Source organism: Cydia strobilella, chromosome 6 (assembly GCF_947568885.1).
Source record: "Cydia strobilella chromosome 6, ilCydStro3.1, whole genome shotgun sequence".
Classification (NCBI taxonomy): Eukaryota; Metazoa; Arthropoda; class Insecta; order Lepidoptera; family Tortricidae; genus Cydia; species Cydia strobilella.
In genome coordinates, this window is record NC_086046.1 from 21183165 (window position 1) to 21197018 (window position 13854).

General features: G+C 38.5%; 2 protein-coding genes across 2 annotated transcripts; one reads left to right on the forward strand and one right to left on the reverse strand.

Annotated features, from left to right (window-relative positions):
• Nucleotides 1–2290: 2290 nt before the first annotated feature.
• On the reverse strand, nucleotides 2291–3695 carry LOC134742257 (GTP-binding protein 10 homolog). Its single transcript, XM_063675287.1, has one exon. The coding sequence runs from the start codon at nucleotides 3656–3658 to the stop codon at nucleotides 2498–2500; it is 1161 nt and encodes a 386-aa protein (XP_063531357.1). The 5' UTR covers nucleotides 3659–3695; the 3' UTR covers nucleotides 2291–2497.
• Nucleotides 3696–3886: 191 nt separating this feature from the next.
• Nucleotides 3887–13432, forward strand: LOC134742258 (post-GPI attachment to proteins factor 3). The gene is made up of 7 exons (XM_063675288.1): nucleotides 3887–4128; nucleotides 4651–4805; nucleotides 6513–6668; nucleotides 7119–7243; nucleotides 8930–9066; nucleotides 10746–10950; nucleotides 13332–13432. Exons 1-7 carry the CDS (start codon nucleotides 3996–3998, stop codon nucleotides 13402–13404), a joined length of 984 nt encoding a protein of 327 aa, XP_063531358.1. The 5' UTR covers nucleotides 3887–3995; the 3' UTR covers nucleotides 13405–13432.
• Nucleotides 13433–13854: the final 422 nt, after the last annotated feature.

The window sequence follows — 13854 nt, forward strand, 5'->3', positions numbered from 1 at the left end:
AGTGCTTTAACTTTTCCTTAACCCGTAGAGCGCCCTACTACTGTGATACTGGGGCGCTTCACTGGTTAAGGCTGGTATTAAACCTGTCCAATTTATTTGTCCAATGTGCATTGCGTGTCACTCTCATTAAGAAAAATGTGAGACGCAAATACAGACCAAGATATTGGACAGATGGAATACCATCCTTAGCCATTTCCCTAAACTTATTCCTTAATGTTATATTGTTTTACTTTAGTTATAGTTGAAGACCACATCTGTTCGATTTTATATCCTATCAAAGAGAATTAAGTAGACATCGTTACACTCCATACATCAGTTTTGTTACCAAAGCGACTAATTTTCGTAGTCTACACCTAGCGACACTAGATGTCGCGGCGAATGGAAAGTCTAATGCTCAACGATTTTCAGCTAATATTAATAAATAATAATATTAATTTATTAATTAAGCTAATATTAATAAATAATATAATTAATTTTGCTGTTACTAACCGTAGTATAAGATTACCCATAAGCATTACTAACACTGATTGATCCTAGTTGGTCGTTGAATAAAGAATTTAATTTAATTTTAATATTATAACCGGATTAACAGGAACTCTATTTTCAACTGCTTAGAATTAGTTGTAAATTGTTGAGCAATACACTTTTCGTCAGTCGCGACACAAGTGACATCTAGTGTCGAGTAGCAGTACTGATAATTCCGCTACTTGACGCAAGATGTCTCTTCTTCTTCTTTGAATTAATTTATTGGTGGCCTTCGTTTAAAATGGATCATCATGTCGTCTTTATAAGTATGTTAAATCTTATTTATCTGTTTTAAGTACTAACAAGTAACATTTATTGTAATATTGACTGCTGTTAACTCTGGTTAACTCCCATCATATATTTTGTGATCCAAACCATAATATTCCAATCGTTACAAAGCCACTTGTTTTTTCTGTGTATACAAAATTATAGGTATGCAGCGAAAAAGCTACCGATGTTACACCGTGTTAACAACAAGACATCTGCACTGTTATCATAAGCTTTCATCACAATGCGTTTTACTTATAAATGATCAGAAAAACAAACGCCTGTGGAGTTGCAATTGCCCATTAGCTAGTTTTTCCACACGGTTGTTTGTCACCATTATGTTAAATCACATTTACAATCGGGTCTATCGCGAATTTACTTTGTTACCTTTATTTACCGACGTTTCCACACAGGTTTCACTGGTCGTCGTGGACGTCAGTTAGCCGCGACCACGACCAGTAAAACAATGAAACCTGTGTCGAAACGTCGGTAAATAAAAGTAATAAAATAAATTCGCGATAGACCCGATTGTAAATGTGATTTAATATGTGTTCAAAACGCGAAAGTTTTAAATGTTATGTCACCATTATGGTTTGAAAAACTGCTGAAACTCTAGTGATACCTGAGGTATATTTTGATTTGGATCCATATTTAGTAACAAATTTCGTTTGTAATCTCAATCAGAGCGATGTTAGAGAATGTGAATTATTCGAAGGTAGATTTTAAAACATAATGACGATGATGAAATATTATTCGCTATGCTTTGCGGAAATTAGGAAAGTTTACTAGGTATTGTATTAGATTGGAGTGTTGAATTGACACCTATACGCAAACTATTTTATTTACTTTACTAGCATATTAAATCACATTTAGAAACGACCACGACCAGTGAAACCTGTGTCGAAACGTCGGTAAATAAAGGTAACAAAATAAATTCGCGATAGACCCGTTTCTAAATGTGATTTAATATGTGTTCAAACCGCGAAAGTTTTAAATGTTATATTAACTAGCATTTTGTATTTACAATATTGCATGTTGGTTACTACTGTTGTTCAAATTTTGGGGTTAGATATGCTAAGTTTCCGAGACAAGGAAGTTGGAACGTTGACTTGACGTTTTGATCTTTCAATGTGTTTTGTAGTTTCAAATCTTGGTTGTGCTGTATAAAGCAAAAGAACTGTCAAGTAAATGAAAACAGATGACTAAAAATTCAGTCAGAATCCTTATCATAGAGACAAGAGGTTAAATAATCAATCTTGAATGTCGCATTGCATAGGGACGTTAGACCTTAGTGCGTCACAGACGGAACGCCCGTCTTTTACTGTGATAAAATTGGAACCAGTCGTGAAAGCTGGGATGGGTGTAGCAACATTCATTATCCTTTGTAGTTGTAAGGCAGAGATATAATATTGTAAAGCTTTTAATATGTTTTAATAAAAATTAAGTGATAATGATAATGTTGTTTCATTTATTGATTTTTTAAGTTATTTAAATGAACTGCAAATTATGGTGGTTTTTATTCTGATACTTAAGATACATTCAATTTAGAAATAAATCTATACTATCTTATATTTACAATGTACTCCTCATGTTTGCAACAAACTAATAAGCAGTGTTGGCTGAACGTTAATTGCAATTAACCATTAACCAGTACAAATTGAATTACAGTTTACAACACTGCTAATGAGATATGGGTACATAAATACTAAGTGATTTTGGGACCCCTTTCAGTCATTATAGCCCTGGTTCTCCTAAGCATGTCACTGGCATCCACAATATCAGGATTATTCTCATCCGCATACTCATCCAGCCTTTTCCGCAGCAGCTGTTTCAAATCTTGAATACTGTCACTGTTATTTAAAGCAGATATACCAATAACATTTTCAAATTCTATTATTTTCTCTGGCCTTATTTCTGTAGGCACTGTCCCTATAACTCTGTCTAAATTCTTAAGGGAATCCTTGACTTCTTCAAATATGTCTTCGGCACCCTCCAAGTCCATTTTATTTACAGCTAATATTGCTGGCTTCTCTAACAACTCTGGGTCGTAAAGTTCCAACTCCTTGTTGAGAAGCAACACAGTTTCAAGACATGACCTTTTAGGATATTTAGGGCTTAGTTGGAAGCCTTGTACATCAGCTATGAAAAGTAGTAATTTTGTTCTTTCCACATGCTTTAAGAACTTGTGTCCAAGTCCTATATTGTTATGAGCTCCTTCTATAAGCCCTGGCAAGTCTGCTATTGAAATCTGTCTCAAATCTTCATATTGAATCACTCCTTTATTTGGCTTGATTGTTGTGAATGGATAGTTAGCTATCTTAGGTTTAGCTCTTGATATAGCTTTTAACAAGGAGCTTTTGCCTGCATTGGGGAACCCAACAAGTCCTATATCAGCAATTAATTTAAGATCTAATCTTATGTGATATATCTGACCAAAGTGTCCTAAGAAATTGTTTTGTGAGTTGCCTCCGGGGCCACCTCTAGCTAGTATGATGGTTTCATCTTCCTTGTTAATGGATCCTAGGACCTTTCCATTCTCTCTGTAAATCGTTACGCCGAGGGGGACCTCAAGTTGGACGTCGGCGCCGGGATTGCCAACAATTTTCGTTTTCCTGCTGTCTTCTCCGTGCCCTGCGCTTATAGTTTTCATCCGGTACTTATTCGAGATATTTAGTAGATTCGCCTTCTCTTTACCGATGCAATAAACACAGCCACCCTGACCTCCGAGGCCCCCGAACTTGGGAAGGCCGGTGCCCCCAGTGCCGCCTTTCACATGAAGCCTTATAGAGTCGACGAATCGACTGCGGAGATAATTGCGTGGTCGTTTAATTTCCTTAGCCAATAATGGCCTAAGTATAAACACCATCTTAAAACTTGTGCGAAGTAATCGTGCAATTTTAGGTTATAATTTATTTACTTCTTTTGACACTTGGCACGACATTGCCATTCTTAAATAATAAAAGCTATTTAAGACAGTAGAATTAGACGCCTGAATTTAGTCGTGCTATATTAGCTGAAATAAAACTTTTTACATGGCAACAATAACATCAGCTGTTTTTGACGTTTAGTTGTCAATAATGTCAAATTTGTAAGATGGAAAAAAAGTAAAAGCTATATAAATAAATACTGACAACAATAAGGGTGTCGGTGTACTAAAAATTCAGAAAATGAAAACAGCGTAATATGAATGAATTATTTAGAAAATGAAGGCTGAACTTACTATACTTGTTATTTTATTTTCCTTAAACATCGGCTTAATTCTGGCAAGCGACGGTGACCGCTCCCCGTTTTACCAAACCTGTGTTAAAAGGTGTAAGAACACCAACTGTACACAAGGTAATTATAATTTGTAAGCCTTATACAGCTCGCAACATCTATCCGCCTTTAACGCGCGTGTAATATCTCCGGTGTTGCAGGCGTCCATAGGCTACGGTAACTGCTTACCATCAGGCGGGCCGTATGCTTGATTGCCACCGACGTCTGTATAAAAAAAAAGGATAGGGGACGGCCGCTTCTCCATACAAACGTGGTCCCCACTTTCCTCTGGATATTTACATTATGGAAAATATTTTTACATAATTTAATGTATTATACCATAGCTATGCCCCTACGTTTGACTTTTTTGAAACCGATTTCATACAAATTATAAAAGGCTCCTAACTTAATTTTATAATAATTAAAAATTCTAAAAAATCACACAGGAAGATGAGGACTATATTTGTATGAAAAGGCGATTTCGAGCGGGTCCTCGACTTTCATCTCAATAGGACATTATTTATATCGTAATTTCCTTATAATGAGGAAAAAATATCATTTATACCCTATGATTTTCCTTCCATATTGAAACTGACATTCCAGATGATAATTTTACCCCTGAAGCAGCCAAACTGCAGGGTTTCTGGAGCTGGTTGCTGCAGTGGAGTTGCCAGGATGAGTGCCGCTACCACTGCATGTGGCGGACGGTAGACGCATTTGTAGAGAGAGGCTATGACTACCCCAAGTTTCATGGGAAAGTAAGTAGATACTTAAATAATTATAACTAGTATTTTCCAAATTTTTTATGAAAGAAATTTCTGCTATTAGTGTAACCCGTTCGAATTAAAAAACCGCAAATCTATGTACAAGTTAGCCGTTTGGCACACGCATACTAGGGGTCAAAACAAAAGTTTTGACCTGCAGTTCCTAAAAAAAATTCCCCGGGGGAGTGGTAAAACATAATTTTTTTTGTATGGAAAAAAAAAGTTTTTTTCCAAAACCTATCGTGAGTGGTATCATACGAAAGGGCTTTTTGAGGCGATTCTAAAAATATATCACATCATTTCGGCCATTTTTTTTTTTAATTAAAACAAAAAGAATTTTCGAAACATACCAAGTTTGGGCTCCTCCAGATACGATATGGCTGATTTTTTTTGTACAATATACCAGAAATGATACGTGATATCCTCATATCCAATCCCAAGAAAGCAATTTTGAAAATAATATAATTAACAATTTTTTTTTACAAACTGACACAGTTCTACTTCAATACCTATTTTACGAGACTTATGGAACTGTACTGCAGATACGGTACATATTAATATAAGGTACGGTACATATTAATCTGAAGGATACAACCTTGATATTTTGTGTCAAAAACTAAACAAACTATACCAACTGATGAAAAGGCGCAGTTAAAGGGTTAAAGAGGTATTTCCCGTTCGATATATTGATATTACGTATCATTTTATTATTAATATTTTTTTTTTTTTTTTAGCCTACTAAGTGTCCCACTGCTGGGCAAAGGCCTCTCCCCTTGATTTCCACGACTCCCGATTTGGTGTTTCCTCCGGCCAGTTGTTCAGGAAGCTGTCCAGGTCATCCCGCCATCTCCGTTTGGGCCTGCCCCGTCCACGTCCCTCTACCGGCATCCACTTGGTTGCTAAGCTAGCCCGCCTCTCCGGATGCATGCGATGGACGTGACCGGCCCAGTCCCATTTGAGCCTAGCGGTTTTCTCGCCTACGTCAGCGATGCCGGTTTTTTATTATTATTATATTATATTATTAATATAGGTTTTGGAAAAAAAAAACCATACAAAAAATAATGTTTTACCACCCCCCCCCCCCCATGAATTTTTTTTAGGAACTGCAGGTCAAAAATTTTGTTTTGACCTCTTGTATGTGCCTCTAGTGCCAAACGGCTAACCTGTACATCGTCGACTTGCGGTATTTCTTTGTAATTGGGGTCGAGCGGCTTCCACTATATGCTATTTGTAACCTGTATTGTTTTTTTCTTTTAATATGAGTTCTGCCATCCTTTGCAACCCCTATAGCCTTGGGCTGAATTCGGACGAAAACCAACACAATAATTTGGATATTTTATTTATATGAAAAATTATAGTCTTAAATAGAAAATCGAGTCTTCATATTCAATCAAGCCCAGATCAAAACCAGGGTTGTGATTAAGTGTTTTATGTAAAATTTATGCAATAAGCCTTTTCATTTTCATAGTTTATCCTCGTAAGGCATTACAATGTACACTGTTTCAATCTAATTTGAACCTTACACTAACTGAATTAAGTAGCATTTCTTTTGTTTCATTGTTTTCTAAAACAAACGAAAGTCACCATAATCTTCTATACAACAAGGTTCAAATTAAAAATAGGGAAATCTTATATGGTGGGCCTTACAAGGTTAAACTTGTTAATAAATTTACTCCGTTGACTGACTACTCTGACTTACAGTGGCCATTCACACGACTACTAGGCCTGCAGGAACCAGCCTCTGCATTCGCGTCCCTGCTAAACCTAGCTGGTCATCTATACATGCATTATGAGCTGGCAACACAGTTCTCAGTAAAGAGTACACCGCTGCTGCTTTTCTGGCATGGGTTTGCCTTGGTGAGTACAATTATTGTGTCACAACAATTGCACCTTAATGCAATGGAATAAGGTTAAATTTTGAATACAAAATATAGATGCCATTGTCACACTGTCATTGCAAATGGCTCGCAGAATTAGCTTGGTCGGATTGTAGTATGTATACAATTAATCAAATATTAAAAAAATTTGGTTCAAAAGTCTCCCGGGGAATGCTAGCCAACTGTAGTCTCTCTAAATCTCAGTCTCCCTAACCACAGAATATATATTAGTACAGAAGATTCACTCCCTTACAAAACTCGACTACTACGCGCAAGGCGGCGCAAGCGCGTGCAGGCGTCCCTTCCATAGGCATAGGTGCGGCAATTACTATGGCAAACCCTCAAAATTGAGGCGGCCGCAGGTACTTGTAGCGACGCGACGAAATCGAGGAGTGAGACACGCCTGCCTTAACCAACATTATTATTTTAGGTGTGCGAGAACGCGTGGATGTGGTCAATAATCTTCCACATTCGCGACACGCTGTTCACGGAGTTCATGGACTACGCCTGTGCGTTGTCTATGGTTATGGCGCTGTTGGCCGCCGCTGTCGTTAGGTGAGTTTATAATTTAGCCGCTATTGTTAGAGTTATTTACTCTCAGGTGTGTATAAACGCGTGGATGTGGTCAATAATCTTCCACATTCGCGACACGCTGTTCACGGAGTTCATGGACTACGCGTGTGCTTTGTCTATGGTTATGGCGCTGTTGGCCGCCGCTGTCGTTAGGTGAGTTTATAATTTAGCCGCTATTGTTAGAGTTATTTACTCTCAGGTGTGTATAAACGCGTGGATGTGGTCAATAATCTTCCACATTCGCGACACGCTGTTCACGGAGTTCATGGACTACGCGTGTGCTTTGTCTATGGTTATGGCGCTGTTGGCCGCCGCTGTCGTTAGGTGAGTTTATAATTTAGCCGCTATTGTTAGAGTTATTTACTGTCAGGTGTGTATGAACGCGTGGATGTGGTCAATAATCTTCCACATTCGCGACACGCTGTTCACGGAGTTCATGGACTACGCGTGTGCTTTGTCTATGGTTATGGCGCTGTTGGCCGCCGCTGTCGTTAGGTGAGTTTATAATTTAGCCGCTATTGTTAAGAGTTATTTACACTCAGGTGTGTATGAACGCGTGGATGTGGTCAATTATCTTCCACACTCGAGACATGTTGTTCACAGAATGTATGGACTACGCGTGTGCGTTGTCTATGGTCATTGTTCTGTTGGCCGTCGCTGTCGTTAGGTGAGTAGGCCGGGATTTAAAGACCTAGGGACCTAGGCACTTGGTATGGCACTAAGTATTTAGGCTGGCCCCTTTTTCCATCTCAAAACCATTGCTAGGTTGCCTGGGCCCCTAGGCCCGGGGCTTGTGGGCCTAGGCAGTAAGCCGGCCCTGTATGTATACAAATCGCTGAAGAATGAAGCGCTATCCAGGCTGCTATGCAGGAATGCTGAGTCGGGACCATTTCGTGGCTAATATTATTTGTGTCATGTAATGTAATTAAATAATTTCACGGTTTAGACTCACTTGTTTTAGTCACTCGCGCGACATGTTTCGGAGAGCCTAGGTCTCCTTTCTCAAGCACTAATAGTGCGAGCAGCGTTCACGACGACCGTGTATTGCGTACTCAATACACAATACACACAATACACGCAATACACGGTCGTCGTGAACGCTGCTCGCACTATTAGTGCTTGAGAAAGGAGACCTAGGCTCTCCGAAACATGTCGCGCGAGTGACTAAAACAAGTGAGTCTAAACCGTGAAATTATTTAATGTTAGTATGTCTCACAACATTTTAAATTCGATGTAATGTAATGTTAAATATACGTTGTAATGTTATGTGTAAAGTTTGCTTTTCGTTCTTCTTGTTAATCTCGTATAATGTGCCACGACTAAACTATTTCTATTATATTCTATAGGTGCAAGACGTTGGTTTCGCCATTACCAAACTAAAATGGAGTTGGGCGGGACATGTTGCTAGGCAGAGTGATGGCAGGTGGACTAAAATGTTAACGGAATGGTGGCCGCTTTCGAATGAAAGAAGCCCCTGGCGTCCATCGGCTCGTTGGGTGGACGACATCCGGAAGGTTGCGGGTCACTTCTGGATGAGATTAGCTCAGGACCGGGACAAGTGGCGTACTGGAAGAGAGGCCTATGCTCAGCAGTGGGCGATAAAGGGCTGATATGATGATGATGATGATTATATTCTAAGTCGGAATGTTATCTGATTTCGTATTCCAGAGTGTTCCACGGCCGCAAGAAGCAGGGCCCGCTGACGTTGCTGCTTATGCTGTTTTGCTACTACGCCATGCATGTACGCTACCTCTACGCGGGCCGTATCGACTACGGGTACAACATGCTAGTCAACGTTGTTTGCGGTGAGTTCATGATTCAAGAAATAAATATTGGGGAACCACAGAAATAAATAGTGTCCGAACCCCGACCAAGCGTCGAGGTTGACCGTCGCTCTTTACAGTCCGCGCGCATTAGTTATTGTTGCAGCCGGACGTCCGTGAAAACTTAAAAAATGCTTCGTTGCATGATAATTAACTGCAACAGCCCAAAAATTGCGAGCACCCAAAGGCAAGAACATAATCACAGATAAGTAATTTTAAAATTATATTATGCGTAAATTTTGTATGAAAAAGTCGACACGATTGGTTTCAATACAAATCGTGGTATTTGCGTCATCTAGCGATTCTAGCGTATATATTAAATATGTGTTGGGAACAAAAAAATGATTTGTTCAAGGAAGTATTCTATCCATCATTGATGATTCATTTGAAGGCAAGCCACATTTCCCGAAAGTGAATTTGAACTTTAAATTGGAATGCTAAAGTTGAAATTCTATTTGGCCGTAAGTGTTCGTACTATGCCTGGAAAAGGGTTAAAGAGTCAGCTGACAGACACAGGTCAGAAAGACGGACTAACGGATGGACATTGTAAGCTTAGTAATATGTAAGTAAGTAAATATTATTCACAGTACATATGGTGCTACTTTCTCGCACTAGTGCGTAAAGAGAACTTTTCGTGCATATGTCGAAAGTTTAAAGGCCCATATGTACTGTAAAACATTGTACGATACACGTGCGAATAGGTAATTCGCAACTGGTGTCGATTTATAACACTCCCTGCGGTCGTGTTTTAATTTATCGCCACTCGTTTCGAATTTCCTCTTTTCCGCACTTGTATCGTAAATAACTATTATTGCACCAATTTTTACATACATGTAAAATTACAAAGAAATTTTAAAGAAGAATTATGTAAGTAATCGGGGTTCTGATTCTTCTTCTTCTTCTTCTTTTAAAATTATGGCTTCAGCCCAGTGGGACTATTTCGCCAGTATCAAGGTATTGAGAGGTTTACAAACGACAAAAATTGTACGGTTGTACAAGACAGTGTACGGTGATTTGTTAGCTCTTGTAAATCGATAGCTAGTCTTTACAAGAAGCACGTGGACTACCGGCCGTTGACTCCAAGATGGTGGTTAAACGCGCTTCAAAATTAATTCTCCATTTACTGCACACTACCACATTAGTTTACTGTATAATAAGCTATCGATATTACACTTTAAACAATATTAATAAGCAAAAAACAAAGTAATTAATCACGATGCTAACTATCAAGATGGCGCTCGAACCGGAAGTCTTCTGATTCTTTCTTTCGTCAAAAATAACTAACTGTCAATAAAATTACTATGAAATGACGGCTTGAAATTGACAGCTTAGTTGACAGGAAAATTCGCTGGTCTTTAATGTATGGATGGTATAGAAAGGATGCCAATCTCTTATGGCAGAATTGTTGCAAAAGTGATCGCAATCAGCTTTAAATAACAGTTCCTAATCTCTCCGGTGGCGCTAGTTAGGCTCTGGGACATGAGTATAACATGAACCATATAAGGCAACAAATAACCCGACCAAATTACGTAGGTTTTTTTTGGTAGTATTTCGGTGTATGGTGGCGCCGCCTAATTACTGTTTTTTGATGGACACTTTTCATACATAGAGATTTGGCTCCTTTATACAGTCTCCATGCTTTAATGGCGTGACATTGACAGGTGTCTCAGGCGGCCTGCTCTGGACGCTGTGGGCGTGCATACAGCTGATCCGCGGACGGCGGCACCCGCGCCTCATACTGGCGTTCTCCGCGTGGTCGGGCGCCGCGCTGTGTCTGGAGTTACTGGAGTTCCCGCCAAGGGCCGGATGGGACGCGCACGCTCTGTGGCACTTGGCTACGGCGCCGCTGCCTCTACTGTTCTATAGGTAAGTATGTCACTTGTGACTACCTTTTTTTTTATTTTTTTTTTATTTTTTTTTATTTTTTTTTATTTTTTTTCTTATGTGATATTCAGCAAACGAGCCGCCTGATGGGAAGCAGTCATCGTCGCCCATGGACGTAAGCAACATCACAGAAGCCACTTAAACATTGCCGACCCTTGAGAACCCTAAATACCCGCTTCTTGAAGTATCCCATGTCGTAGCACAAAGGAAATACCTCAGGAGGCAACTCATTCCACATTCTGCACGTTCTGGGAAGAAACGAGCGGGATGCCCTTACCTTACCTTGAAACACAGAACTAGCATAAATTTTAGGTCTGTGCCTTGAAACTGGACGTATAAGACGAATATGACGATGAAGACCTCACATTGCAATTAGCTCCATGCATGATTTTATTTTTATTTTTGTAATTGATAATTCAATGAATACCTATATTAGGTAATCCGTATTTTTTGACATTTAGATTTTTATTCTAGAAAGTTTCTAGACTAGTATTTTTTATACAATTTTGGTGTTTGACGATCCTTTTGTGAATTCTTATTATTAAGTTTGACATATCTATAATAATTCCATGTTTTTAATAATAATAATAACTGCATCAATAAATTGCTCTGATATTTAGATTAAGGTAATATTTAAAACTTGACAATTTAAAAGTGCTTGTTGCTAGGCCTATTTGAATAAAGAATATATTGAATTGAATTGCATGATTTATATCGTTTGACCACCAGAAAAAATAAAAATACTTTTGTAAACTTTCACCTCTTCTGCTCTCAATGATTTGCAACAGGGACCTCCTCTCCTGCACAAGGTTAAGAACTTCCTCGTTAGATTTTCTCTCGGTCCAACTAATCTTCTCCATCCGCCATTCATAAAAAATATTGTGGAAGGGAAAGTAGAAGGAAGGCTGAAGAGGGAGACCAAGAAGAACATACATGGACCAACTAAAGGAAAAGATCAACGTCGTGTCGTATCAGGCGGTGAAACGAAAGGCTCAGGAAAGAGATTCATGGAAATTGCTCTACCGACAAGAGCTAGGCTCTTAAATTAATGATGATGAAACTTTCACATTATTTTATTAAAAAATATTTAAAATGTTGAGCGGTTGAAACGCTCATATTTGTTGGCGCGAATTCGACAGAACGGGATGACGTCACACGTTGGACGGTCCAACTGACGTTTGCTACTAATGACACTAATCTGTCGAACGCGTGACGTCACGTGGCGTTTCGCACGTTTCGCTCACTAGCTTTCCGCAGGCAAATTTTTGTACTTTTTATTTATTGTTTTAAGCAAGCAAATGATAATTTAATAACGGAAATGCATTTGTAGCATAATATAACAGTAACCAACATCCGAATAAAAAATATTTCGTTCAAATATAAACTTTATGCATGAGGCTAATTACAGTAATTGCTCTTAATTCCTGTAGGTATTTCCTATTCCTACCTCCCTCCTACAAGTACCTACCTCTTGAAAGTAACTGTAACATTTGATGAGATCACGTTGTTTTTTTTTTAAGAAAATCCCCAGGCGATAGAGATGACAAATTGAGTCTGACGTCACTCTGTCTGTCTGTCCTAGACATAACACCCTGTATCTAAACTCTTTCCCCAATCCGCTCTTAACGCATTCACTGCCAGGGGGCGTGGCCTAGGAACAAAATTGTATGACGGTGAACGCACATGTGCGTTGGGGGCAGTGAATGTGTTAGATTTAGATTTATTTATTTTAGGATAAAAATTACACTATAAATTTGCATCAATGTCAAAATTATGCTTATCATCTTATCATGATCGTCAAACATTACATACTAAAAAATACAAAATAAATTAAAATAATTTTCTCTCCCAATAAGGATCGTCATATAGGTATGTATAAACAAAAACATGTCAAAAATACATGTCAATCTTAGCAATTTAGAATCATCATTAAATGTCAAACAAAATAAAATATCACAAAAGAAGTAAACGTCATTTTTAAAATACAATAAATCATTTGAATCATAAATAAAATTATATATATCATTACAAATTCAATTCCATGAAGTCACTTATAGAGTACAGAGGGTTATCCAACAAAGGGTTTCTCAATTTCAATTTGCGCTTAAATGCTTCGTCACACGGCTCATTTTTTAGGTCAGCAGGTAGTTGTTAGTACAGTCGCCATCAGATATATCGGAGCGGCCGAGGTGTTCACAATATCTGAACACGCACTCTAACGCCCTAACAATAGAGGCGTGTTTAGATATTTGTGAACGCCTCGGCCGCTCCGATATATCTGATGGCGACTGTACTAAGTTGTTAAGAAGTAGTAATCAATTTGCATTATGAACCACATTGTTTTAAGTGATATTTTGTTACAGATTCGTCATTGAAGATGTGAAATATTTGCAGAATGAAAAACAATCCGAAAAACTTGACGTCAAGCTCTCATAAATTTCGTGATAATAAGTTCAAACTGACTTAAGTAGATTATAATAGGGAGACCTATGAACTTTCAGCACAAAATAATAATAAATTAAGTGTTATTAAATAAAAATAACTCAGTATTACAACAAGATGTTTTTCATTCGTGTTTAAAGAAAAATAAAGTCGGACCAAGATGGCATTTGCAATGACAAAGTGAAAATAATATGATATGTATGTGACGCTCCCTCTTATCTTATCTTATCATATAATTTCGGAGGCCCTTGCGGATACACTTCGACCCATAAGGATCTTTTGTGCAGTTACCCCCTAGGAAAGATCCGTCCGCTACTCAAGAGCTTTCCCCACCATCTCCATATGCCGGATGATGGACCTTATGGGTAGCGTTTTGAATTCCTTTGGTTCCAGATAAGACGCTCCCTCACTTTGTTCTGTTCAAGTCACTCCAGTTAGCTTAGA